Genomic DNA, 12,591 nt, shown 5'->3' on the forward strand with positions numbered 1-12,591 from the left:
GGAGTGTTTTCATGTTTAAAATTTCAGTTCTCTAAGCATGATAGGGTTTTTGCTTCTGGACCTGCTCTTGGGCCCTTAAACCATAGTTACTCTTCTGTGCCCGTTTTTGAGTTTGTTAGTGTTTTGCCTAAAATGCACAGCTAAAATTCACTGAGGTGTCTGTGTGTGATCTGACCAGCAGAACACACAATGAGGCCATTTATTCCATTTCTCTGTGTATATAGTTCAATCAGAATGTTTTCAGGCAGTGATAAAACCAGACCTACACTTTATTATAAAAGAGTTCAATTCCGGACTTGACTGCTAACACTGTAACCATATTCAACCCTGGAAAGGCAAAGATGTCATACCAAGATGGGGAGGAGATGAGCCCCGGAGGCAGGGAGGCGCCAACCACGGCAGGCAGCCTCATTTTGGGAAGAAGGAAGATCGATATTAGGTCCCTGTTCCTTTGGGGCTCTCTCCACCAGTTCCCCTGAATCACACCAATGAAATAGGCACTAGCCAAGTGGGGATTCCTGGAGTTACAGGAGCATCTGCCCCAGGGCCAAGGCTCCTTTCTTTGGATGGTCAAGCCATTGTAGACGATCGCTACCAGGGGACCCCGTGTCAACCTGGGCAGATGTGGACTGAACAGTTGGCCTCTGCTTCCCACCCCCAATTTCTTCCCAGTCTTTTCATAAACCTCACAGTAAAGTCACCCTGCAATTTTTGCAGTTGAATTTTTTCACTCCTTGCGCTATAACTGGGGCTCACTGTACTTCTCGTTGCACCCAGCAGTTAGGATGCCTGAGGAAGACAATTCTTGATTTTACCTAAAGATACCTCTTTTCTTTCCAGTCTCCCTTAGGCAGTTTGTGTCCCTTCCAGGCCATCAAAATGCAATTGGACAATATATATGCATAGTCTTGCATTATATGTGTCCTGGGATATATATATATACTGTTTGTATATATATATGCATGTTCTATACACACATGCATTCATGGATGTGTCTTACAGATGATCAGGTTCTATTGTTATTACTGGAGACAGTGCCTTCCTGATCCCTGAGAGATCAAAGTCTCCTGGCTTTATTTATTAATTGTGCCATCTTCTTACTGAAACTTAATTTTCTGTTGAGGCAAGGACAGATTAGAAAAGAGTATAATACTTTTAAAATAGATGTTATATTTTATTTTCCGTATTTTTTTAATTTATTTTTTTCCTAACAAGTTCTCAATTTTTGCCTGAACAGGGTGACCAGGGGGTCAGTGGACCCCCAGGAGTGCCAGGACAAGCTCAAGTCCAGCAGAAAGGAGACTATGCCACGAAGGGAGACAAGGTATCCGACGACTTTGTCCCCTGAATGCTGCCTTGGTCATTTTGGACAGACTCCAAGGCATAAAGAGAAACCACATCAAAATTCAGTTTCTCTGCCTGCATTTACCCCCGCCCTGGAAAACAGATTTATAGACTATCCATCATATAAAATATGAGCATCTGAGAGCAGAGGTAGCTGGAACTGGGCGGGAGCAAGACTGACTTGAGGCTGACTCACCTCAGTGAGGGCTTCCTCTGTGCACCCCAGCTGAGGACGGGCTGGGTCAGTGGACAGGAGGCCAGCTGAGGGTGGAAGTATGTTACAGTTGCTATGGATCAAGCATAATCAATTGCCCTTCTTACATCCATAATCTAGTCACTGTGAGGACATGAATGCTGGAGATCAATGTGAATTTCTTTGTTAAGCTATCAGGAAAAGGTTCTTTTTATTCCCTTTTACATATTCAATGTCACATATAAAAATGACACAGCCATTAGATAGACCTGATCTCTCTCTTTAAAAATTTTTTAGGGTCAAAAAGGTGAACCTGGATTTCAGGTAAGTGCTAAATTCTTGTTTATCTTATTATTTTGTGTGTAAGATCATAATGTATTGGATTTAAGTGTAATGTTTGCTTAATAGAATAGTTTTAAATATATGAATGCATCTCATTCTTTCTCTTTTTTTTTTTTTTTTTTCAAGGGCATGCCAGGGGTTGGAGAGAAAGGTGAACCTGGAAAACCAGGACCCCGAGTAAGTGCTTTTAAAAGTCCTTTTATTCCTTATTAGAAAATGATTTTTCTTTCATTTCTAGACTCACAGTTTTGAGGACACAGAAGAGGGGAAGAGGCCAGGAGGGGTTTTTCTGGTTGCTTCCTGTCCTCTCCCGTAGGGCTTGTCTGGAGCTCACGGAAGTAGAAATGAGGAGAGCTGTCCTAGTTGAAAAAATTCCTAGAAGGTTGAGTCCCTTTGTAATTCATGCTCCTCAAAGACAAGCTGGTGCTGGGTGGGAGCTCTCCAAAGAGTTGCCCGCTTGCTGGTTTCTCACTGACCGCCCCTGTCCACTTGCTCAGAGCCCTTGGTGCCCTTGGCCACACTGCCTCTCCAGGCCAGCTCGGACCTCTGCCCAGATCCCAGGTGCACATCCTGGAGCAGAGATGCTCGGATGCTTCTCACCCCCAGAATCTGGTGAAGGGAGACCACCCAGCTTCCAGTAGCCTGAGCATTTCCAGTTTCTCCCCTGAGATAACGCAGGAAAAATCTCCGCGAAAATCAATTATCTGCATATCGGATGCCCAATCCTTTTCAGTAGGGAATCCTCTCTGGAGTTCGCTATGCTGCCAAACGGGATGGATACCTGAGAAGATTTGGAACTAATCAAGCTCCATTTTTTTTTTTAATTGAAAAGCCCTCTTCTATTGTAATTTTTTCATAGTTATTCGGTATACACTCTATTCCTTGTTATAGTGTTGTCAGCTAACACAGAGGTTTCCTACGAAAGATAACCGATGAACTTGTATTTGAATCAGAGCCTTGCTGTTAGAGCATATTTACTCTGATTATTTTAGGAAATAGTAATGTTTACATTTTCATTGTACAGGGAAAACCTGGAAAAGATGGTGAAAAAGGAGAAAAAGGGACTCTAGTAAGTATTTCTCTGTGCTTTTTAAAAGCAAAGTGCCGGCCTTCGCTAGCTTACACTTGTTGTTGCTTCCTGTTCATTTCAGGGGCTTCCGGGCGACGGAGGGTTCCCAGGACTCCCGGGCCGAGAGGGTATGAAGGTAAATGGTGGAGCTATTTAGAGTTTTTATCTTCATTTTGTAGGTCAGCTCAGAAGTTCTTACTAGAATAAAAGATAAGGACTCACAAAGAATTACAATTATTTATGTTCCACATGAGCAAAAACACAACTTGACTTAGTGGTTTTATTTGTGTGCATTCATTTTTCAAAAAATGGAATGTTTCTTTAAAAAATTTAAGTGTTGCCTGGCCTGTGGTGGTGCAGTGGATAAACCTTCGGCCTGGAATGCCAAGGTTGCCGGTTCGAAACCCTGGGCTGCCCTGGCCAAGGCACATACAACAAGCGAGCAATGAACAACTAATATGAAGCACCTATGAGTTGATACTTCCCAATCCATGCTCCCCTTTCTCTCCTGTCTCTGTAAAATCAATAAATAAAGTATTTAAAAAAAAAATTAAGTGTTTTTATTTATTTATTGTTTTCAGAGAGAAAGAAAAAGAGAGGGAGAGACAGGAAGGGAGAGAGATGAGAAGCATCAGCTTGTAACTGCATCATTTTAGTTGTTCATTGATGGCTTCTCATACATGCCCTGCCAGGTTGGAAGGCTCCAGCCAGCCTAGCGACTCCTTGCTCAAGCCAATGACCTTTGGGCTCAAGCCAGCGACCATGGGATCATTCTGATGATCCTATGCTCAAGTTGGTGAGCCCACACTCAAGCAGCGAGCCTGCGCTCAAGCTGGAGACCTTGGGGTTTTGAACCTGGTACTTAAGTGTCCCAGGTTAACACGCTATGTACTGAGCCACCACCAGTCAAACTTAAGTGTTTTTTTGTAATAAATTAATTTTTTCTGACTATAAGCCACCAAAAAATACAGAAAGATATTGTGGAGAAAGGAAAGCTTATTTGATTTTTCTATTATCCACTCAGATATGGTCAGAGTTAACCATTGTCCATGTGCTTTGAAAAAAAAAGATACTGCATCATACAATTCTGCTTTTTCAGTTAATGTATGATGGAAATCTATTTCCATGTTCTTAATGTAGTTAAAGTAACACTTCTAATATCTATGCCTTTTATTGCATGGTATTTAGGCCATTTCCACATTTTTATCATTACAAATATTTTTGTAATGATACACTTCTCTGATCTTTTTTATTTTGTTGTTGTCAGTTCTTAAAAATGCAATATTTGGGGTCAATGTTTAGATTCTTTGTTGGAAGGTTTTGCCATATGCCCCCAAATTATCCCCAGAAAACAACTTCTAGCAACTGGGGCTCTTTCATTTGACAACTGCTGGTTATCAAACTTTAAAAAATATTTGTCAACCTGATAGAGAGAAAAAACTCATGTTTCTTTTTTTTTTAAATCATGAGACTAGGTAATGTACATTTCAACTAAAATAAGAAATACAGTTGACCCTTGAACAATATAGATTTGAAATGTACGGGTGTACTTACAAGTGGATTTTTTTTCAATGAATACATACAGAACTGTAAAAGTATTTTTCTCTTATGATTTTTAAAGAAACAATTTTCTTTTCTCTAGCTTACTTTATTGTAAGAATACAGGATATAATACACATAACGTACAAAATATGTGTTAATTAACTTTTTGTATTATGGGTAAGGCTTCCGTTCAGCAGTAGGCTCTTAGTAGGTAAGTTTTGGGGCTGTCAAAAGTAACACGTAGATTTTTGACTGTATGTAGGGTCAGTGCCTCTATCCCCTGCACTGTTCAAGGGAGGGCTGGAGGGTTGAAATATTTATCTCTAACAGCGAGTGAGAAACTAAGGTGAGGCCCTCAAGGTTTACTTCTCAAAGTCAGGGGCAAAGGGTGAAATCTTTTACTAAGACTATACTTTTCAGAGAAAGATAAGTCTTATAGATTTAAGAGGTAAATATGTTTAGAATATATTAGCTAAGGTTTTTTTAAAATTTCACGGATATTTCTAAATTTCTGCTAATATTTATAAAAATCCAAAACATCCAATTCTGCTTTAATGCCTAAGTTTAATAGATCAGTTTAAGAGGAGAAAAAGGTACATTCATGGAATAATGGCATATCTTAAGATTTAAAAAAAAAAAAAATCTTTTTATGATGCTTATATAAGAACGAGACATAAAAGGATTAATTTATTTAGCTCTCTCATTTAATATGGATTAAATTAAGCCTCAGAGTGATTAGAATTTATCCATCCAATGTTTTCAAATAATGCTAGATTTTAAGGGGAAAGAAAAACCCATAAATATCTTTTATTATGTTTTCCAATGCAGATGTAGACATTCTTACACCTGAAAACCTAAAAAAAAAAAATTTCCGTAGAAAATATAGTAAGAAATCATAAGCTTTCAATATCTTTTTATCTCATTTATTTTCATTTATTGAAAACCACTGTGTACTGATTCAGCTTACAAATGAGTCTATTGAAGGTCTCTGAAGGAGCACACAGTGAGCAGAACAGAAATCATGGACATGTTTGAACTGTGAATAATTAGCCTCCCATTTATGTGTTGTAGAAATCTTTATTCTCATGTCTCACCTATGCAAGGCAATGGTGCAAATTTATGCAAACGCATATTTATATGCAAAAACAAATAAAATGTATTTGCTTTTGTTATTATTTTTCCAGAGGGCTTTAAGCTAACCATAATGAGGGATACCAAGGAGAGAAAAATAATGTTATTGTATGGTGGGCACAATGTGTTTTTCCAGAAAAAAGTAAAGTTTAACTGCTGTCTGCAAGACATTCTTTGTAGTTAAAAAAAAATGCTGAAGTTATTTTTTTTCTTTCATAGGGAGACAAAGGTGAAGCAGGTCCTCCAGGCCCGCCGGGAATTGTGAGTAAGAGGGGTGGTTGCTGGTCGGTGAGAGTGTTGGCCGTGAAGAAAGGGAAGGAGGTGGCCTAACGGTGGCCAAGTCTCAGGCCCCACAGCATTCTTAGAGTTACATTTCTGTGGAAACAGGCTGCATATAATCGGAAATAATAATTTTATATTTTGTATGGTATGCAGTTTGGGTCTTTTTATTACATTTTGATACTTTCTGCATATCCTTGATCACTGCGAATTAAAAGATTTGTATGTTGATAGGAATAGTAGCAACACACTCTGAACCCTTTTGTTTTAAGTGGCCCATTAAGGAAAATGTTAATGAGAGAACAGGCCACCCAAAATTCGACTGTTCTAAGCAAAACAGTTTTTATTTTTGCAAATAACATTTTACTCCTTGTCCATATGCATAGTTTCACGTACTTGTAATCAATGTATGTAACTTTTTTTTTTAAAAAAAGGACATTTTTCATGTTTTCAAGTTATCTTTGAGTAATCATTTTCAGTGCCTTGTCAGTGTTGCGCTATAATTATTTTAACCATTTGGCCCTGAAGCTTTTATAAAACAATGGAAATGTGACCATACTCTTGTTGGCTGCCCTCGTTGAGCTGTGGTGATGCATGGCTGTGCGTGCCATTGCGTGTGACAATGTGTGTGTCGGGGGGAAGGTTGAGTCTTTTTTCCTACGGCTGCATTTCCAGAAATAGGATTATTGGATCAACTTATGAAACCTTCTTAATGCTTTTAATATATACTTTGATATATACTTCTGATTCCATTTTCTGTATTTGGGATCCAGCAGCTGACTTTGAGTCACCTGTTTTTACCTTAACCTCGTCAGTAGATTTTAATACTATCCATTAATTTAATTGGAACAAAGGAATTATATTTTAAAAGTAATAATGCAGTATTTGATTTGGTCATTTTCCTTGCAATTCTGTAATTTAAAATTGAGTGAGACAAATTCACACTTTTTTGCACGCCAAAGTGCATTCTTTGTGTCTTTTATCCCTAAGACAGTGGTTCTCAAAGTTTGCACCAGGGTACACTGGTGTGCCCTAGAAGATTTCCAAGTGCTCCCTATGGTATTCCAGAGAAATATGTGCCTGTTGGGAACCAAAAAACCAACAGGGTTTTTGGAGTTTAGATTTTTGGGGGACAGAGATATGGGAAATTGGCTGTAAGCTGACAGTCTACCCAACATCCCACCTCACTTGCCTGATTAGATTGCAAAAAGCTGTTAAGCTGTGGTGCCAGATTGTTTAAACTATGCCCTATGTTCCCTGGAAAGACTGGAGGCAAGTTTCTTCTATCCTTTGTTTGGTGTAAAGTTAAGATATGTATGGTGGGGGTTTTCTGCACTCAACACAATTAAGAGTAAAAAGAGAGGAATTCTTCAATGTATTGACAAGGAAATGAGAGTTTGCCTTTCAAATATATGCCCAAACATTGAAGAAATCACTAGGACACATCAGGCTCATGTTTCTCATAAACACAAGAATGAAAAAACTTAACACATTTGTGCTGGGATCTGCCGAATTTACTAAATCTTACTAAGAATGTATCTGTATATATAAAAAGATAACTTTTTTTGTCTTTTTTTATTTTTTAACCCCTCTTTTTTACAAATTCTAAAAAGCATAACTCAAAAAATGTAACATAAAAATGTTTTTTAACATCAGAATAAATTTAATTTTATCGTATTTATTTCATTTAATTACCATAAAAGCATGCTTAGACTTTATATTTTTTTCTTTAATATTTGACTTAATTATTATAACATTTCTCAGAAACTTATATATAGTGTGCCTACAATTATTTATAGGATTTTAAATGTGCCCTGACTTCAAAAATTTGAGAACCACTGCCCTAGGACCTTAAAGAAGTCCCCACTTTGGATCATTTAATAAAAACAAACAAACAGAAAACCTCTTCCAGTAAAAAAAAAAAAAGTGGAGTGTTCTGTTATGTATTGCTTGAGGAAATGAAAGGGTGTTCTGCTGATAGTACTCTTCAGAGTACCATATTCATCTTATGGCTTGTATGGACATTTAGAAACTTTAAGACTAAACCTCAGAATTAATACTTTTCTAACTTTACCTCATTGGTGAAGTTCCTGCCAGGGAAATTATTGCAAAAGGAAACAGGGCTTCCTGATAGAGTTCTCTGCAAGGAGGGCATTATGTAATATTTATTTTAATTGTTTTTGACTCCCTCTCCCCCCTACTAGTCCTTTTCTTTTACATTTCATGAAATAAAACACATGTCAGCTTCTTCTTCTATACCGCCATGCTGTAGAGCAGCAGCCGAGCCCGGGCCCACGGTGAGCCCGGGGCCCACGGTGATCCCATGTTCTGTAATCCAGGTTATCGGCACAGGACCCTTGGGAGAAAAGGGCGAGCGGGGGTACCCGGGGCCTCCAGGGCTGAGAGGAGAGCCAGGCCCAAAAGGTAAGTTCCTTTCCTTTTTCTTTCCTTCTCTCTCTCATCCCTCTATCCACCCCCACCCCCCATCCTCCTCTCTCTTCCATTTTGACCTGCACTCATTTGCACCTTGCAAATGCATTTGCCTGCCCCATGGTGATGGCAGGGGCTCTACGAGCTTATGTGTCATTGTCACAGTGTCTGTCTAGGGGCCCTGCTCCTGGCATCTCTGGAGCGTCAGGGGCACTTCATTTCCACAAGTCCAGTCTTTCCGGGTCCCCTTGACCACGAGCACTCATGAGCACAGACACACACACTGTGAATGATGGGTGGTCGAGTCTCTATCCGACTCTTTCTCGTTTTAGGTTTCCCAGGATTGCAAGGCCAGCCAGGCCCCCCAGGTGAGCATCTTTCACTGATGATTAAGGCATTCTTGTAAAACTTCTTTGCAGTTTGTATTCTCAACATATTTACCATGTACACTTGATATTTGTATACAACGGCTGATGGTTTTGTTGCACATTTTTCTAGTTTTTGAAAGCAAGATGTGTTCGTAGAAAAAGTGTTCTTTTGTGAGGTACAGATTAGCATGTATGTGATGGGTGCGACTTTTAGATCCCAAGTCTCATCTGCTCCTCCTGGTGCTGAGCTTTTCCTTAAAGTTGGTGTGTAGGAAGCATTGGACTGTTAGCATTTAGATGGTAAGAAGCCTGCCAATTTAATTTGTTTTTACCAGTCTAAGCAGTTCCCCTTTCAGTGATGGTCACTAGTAATTTTACCTTCAATGAAGTTAAGGAAATTAGTTTGTGCCGTTGACGTTAAACTTGTATTGTGATTATTTAGAAGAGATTTTGTTCTGGTCTCAGGCACCGCGGTACCTGGACAGCCTGGTGCTCCTGGCTACCCTGGTGAAAGAGGAGAAAAAGGTGACCGAGGATTTCCGGGGGTGTCTTTGCCGGGACCAAGTGGAAGAGATGGATTCCAGGGCCCTCCTGGGCCCCCCGGGCCTCCTGGACAGCCAGGCCACACAAGTAAGTTCCCCCTGGGACCATTTCACGTGGTGTCACATTGAGGACAGGATGCCAGGGCAGAGCTGGCCCAGGTCTGTGGAGGCACCGTGGGGTTCACATGCAGGACACGGATGTGCCCACTGATTGGTGAATGATTTACAGTCTACTTAGGTGTCTTTGCAAAGTTAGCCACACTACAGAAAGGAATAGTAAAAATATCATCACAACACTGGTTTAAAGGAATAGGAAACATGTTAAACAGCTCTGAATCTCCTGGCATCTAAAGCTGAAAAGCAAACCAGTTGAAGTGTATAGTTCTTACTGAAAATGGAACATATTCTAGCTTATTTAGAGTCACAAACTAATACTAAGACACACACACACACACACACACACACACAGATGCACACAGAGAAGGGGCTGCGTGGGTACAGACTGCACAGTCTCTGTGGTCACATAATAAAAGACTTCAACTTGGAAAGGTGCTCTGCATGTGTTTTGCGTACAATGGCCCTTCATCAAAGCCAAGCACAGAACGTTAAACTCTGGATTCATTTGCGGGAGGGGGGGGGGGTTCCTCTGATTTCAAAGTAATACCAATGCAAATGTATGAAAATGTCAAAGGATTTAAGTTAATAATGCCAATGGGAAAAAGTTTAGGTTTCTAAAACAGGTCCTACTGTTCCTCTGGGGGGGGGGGGTTGATAGAAGAAGGGTTTCTGTGCTTTGAGCACCTGGTCATTTACCTGCTGGAGTTCAAACACGTCTTTGTGAAAGGGTGTCCTCGTGGATGAGGCTCCACACGGAGGCTGGATACGGACTCAGCGGAACAGTTGGCTCCAGATTGGAAGCTTCACTGGTAACGAATCAGCATGAGTTTCTTTTACGTGTTGCTAATGAGTGGAGAGAACATGGATCACCTGTGATTCTAGGGAGACTTCCTCCCCTTCTCTCACGGTTTCATGAAACATGGAGAATGAAGATAAAAGATTAAAGCCCTAGAGGCACTCAATACAAAGTCATTTTTTGCTCTTTGTGTCTGGGAGAAAGTTATGAACATCAGAAGGGCCTTTGGGTCACTTACCCTTTTAGCTCTCATTGGAGAACTTGTGAAAGGCCAGGCGCTGTCTCAGGAGCAGCAACAGCCCTGCCCTCCTGGAACCTGCATTCTATAGGGGAGTGCACACCAAATAAGTACATTTTATGGAATGTAGGAAGTGATAAGTGCAGGATAAAAATAAGCACAGAAAGGTGGTACGGAGTTTTAGGGGTGGAGCAGGGTCCGTCATAGGGTTGTAGTTGGAAATAGTGATGGGCAGAGGCCTGAAGGGGTGAAGGAGCCACAGGAAAATCTGGGACCTGTTTTTGATATTTGTAATTGTGCCAGTACTGAAATATGAACAAATTTCACATAAAGACATGAATTTCCTACTACTTTTTTTTGTGTGTATGACAGAGACAGAGAGAGAGACAGAGAGAGAGACAGATAGGGACAGACAGAAAGGAAGAGAGATGAGAATCATCAATTCTTCGTTGTGGCACCTTAGTTGTTCATCGACCACTTTCTCATATGTGCCTTGTCCAGGGGGCTACAGCAGACTGAGTGACCCCTTGCTCAAGTCAGCAACCTTGGGCTCAATTGGTGAGCCTTGCTCAAGCCAGATGAGCTCGCACTCAAGCTGGCGACCTCGGGGTTTTGAACCTGGGTCCTCCACGTCCCAGTCTGACGCTCTATCCACTGTGCCACCACGTGGTCAGGCTCCACTACTTTTGATTAAGTGGGATGTGCTGGCTGAAACATGTAATATCTACCCTTCCAATTTTCCAGGTTACCCTTTTTTTGTCCATGTAAATTAAGTAGTTCACACTCAAAGCATTGATAGAAAATGTATAAATGAGATTTTTGTTCAGATTTGCAGTGTATGTTAAAAAGGCTACATCTGAAAACTAATTGCCTCGTTGGGACCTGTTGATTGCTTGTTAGCCACGCCGTGTAGATTCCCACTCCCTGACGCTGCCCCTGTGTTCTTGTCCCCGGTGGTGGCAGCCAGCCCTGAGCCACCTGCGACTGCAGAGGACCTCACTGAACAGGCAGTGTAAATGTCGAATCTAAACTTGCACTTTAGAACTCCTTAGAAATAATCATTATATTCTTGCTTTCCACTTAAAATTGTTTCAGATTGGTTTTGCTGAGGGTGAGAAGTTGCTTTCTTACCAGGGATGCGAAAGGGTTCTGGTTGAGATGGGGCCAGCAGGAGGTGTGTCCTGGAGAGGAAAAGTCATGATTTCATGTCTATCAGTATTCATGAGGCTATGTTATGCCAGTTCTCGACAGTCAAGGAATTTAGGGACCGCTCTTGGAAGCGTGAAAATGGCCTCTGCTTTGTTCAAGACGGATGGGAGCCAGCAGGAGCCACTGGACCTGTGACGGAGTTATCGTCCCCCCAGGTCTCCATGCCCCCGAGTTTCACCAAGAGAAGCTCCCAGAAAAACAGAAGCAAGCAAGCCATCAACAAAGCCAGAACGCCTTCTTCCTGGACTGCCATTCTTAGACATTTGAAACTAACATTTTCCTGGAAACTCTAAACAAAGTCATAGAATAAGGAGATTTGGGCCCTTTCTTAGGTCTTCGTATTTGGGAGAACCACACAGCAAGTGAGGTGGCTGGCGGGCCTCCCTCTCTGTCCTCTCCCTGTCCTGATGAGAAGACAGTGTGGAGGGGAGGGCGCAGGGTGGCAGGAGCTCCAGCTTGTGACTGTGTGGACTACGGTCCTGACAGGATGCCTGGGCAGAAGCTGTAGGTGAAATTACTCTGTCATTTTTCTTCAAAGATATTGGAGAAGGAAATAGAAATGATCGCAGTGTGCTTGTGAACCCACAACAGATGGCGTGTGCCTTCCTGCAATTCATTTTCCTGCTTCTTCACATAACTGATGCTCAGAATTGAATAGGAACGATCAATTACAGGCACTTCCCCACGGACAGTCTGCATCTCTAAAATAATGATGACTTTGCTATAAATTTGCTTAGGAAAAAAACCAAGGAATAAAGTGGGTGACTTCACAGATGTACAAGGATGGAGAAACCATTTAACTTTTTTGAACCTGTTTCTTAATCTGTAAAATAAAGATGATGCTGTGTACTTTGCAAGATAAAAATTAACTACTAAGGTACAGGACAGGGCTAAAGAAATAGGTTTTAGAATTGTGAAATAGAAATTTCAGAAGTGATGGTTTGTGATGGTGAAGAGATGGATGAATGCTGTCAAGCAAACTAAAGCTGGA

The 12,591-nt window shown here is 41.0% G+C and overlaps 1 protein-coding gene across 1 annotated transcript in view; it reads left to right on the forward strand.

Moving 5' to 3' along the window:
* The window catches only part of COL4A1 (collagen type IV alpha 1 chain), a 154,255-nt gene that overhangs the window by 99,192 nt on the left and 42,472 nt on the right, over positions 1 to 12,591 (forward strand). The window contains exons 13-21 of the mRNA XM_066380565.1: positions 1,238 to 1,324; positions 1,835 to 1,861; positions 2,006 to 2,056; positions 2,904 to 2,948; positions 3,031 to 3,084; positions 5,841 to 5,882; positions 8,240 to 8,324; positions 8,663 to 8,698; positions 9,164 to 9,328. Of these exons, the coding sequence (XP_066236662.1) occupies positions 1,238 to 1,324; positions 1,835 to 1,861; positions 2,006 to 2,056; positions 2,904 to 2,948; positions 3,031 to 3,084; positions 5,841 to 5,882; positions 8,240 to 8,324; positions 8,663 to 8,698; positions 9,164 to 9,328 (592 nt within the window). The remainder of the gene's footprint in view (positions 1 to 1,237; positions 1,325 to 1,834; positions 1,862 to 2,005; positions 2,057 to 2,903; positions 2,949 to 3,030; positions 3,085 to 5,840; positions 5,883 to 8,239; positions 8,325 to 8,662; positions 8,699 to 9,163; positions 9,329 to 12,591) is intronic.

This window comes from Saccopteryx leptura, chromosome 4 (genome assembly GCF_036850995.1).
Source record: "Saccopteryx leptura isolate mSacLep1 chromosome 4, mSacLep1_pri_phased_curated, whole genome shotgun sequence".
Classification (NCBI taxonomy): domain Eukaryota; kingdom Metazoa; phylum Chordata; class Mammalia; order Chiroptera; family Emballonuridae; genus Saccopteryx; species Saccopteryx leptura.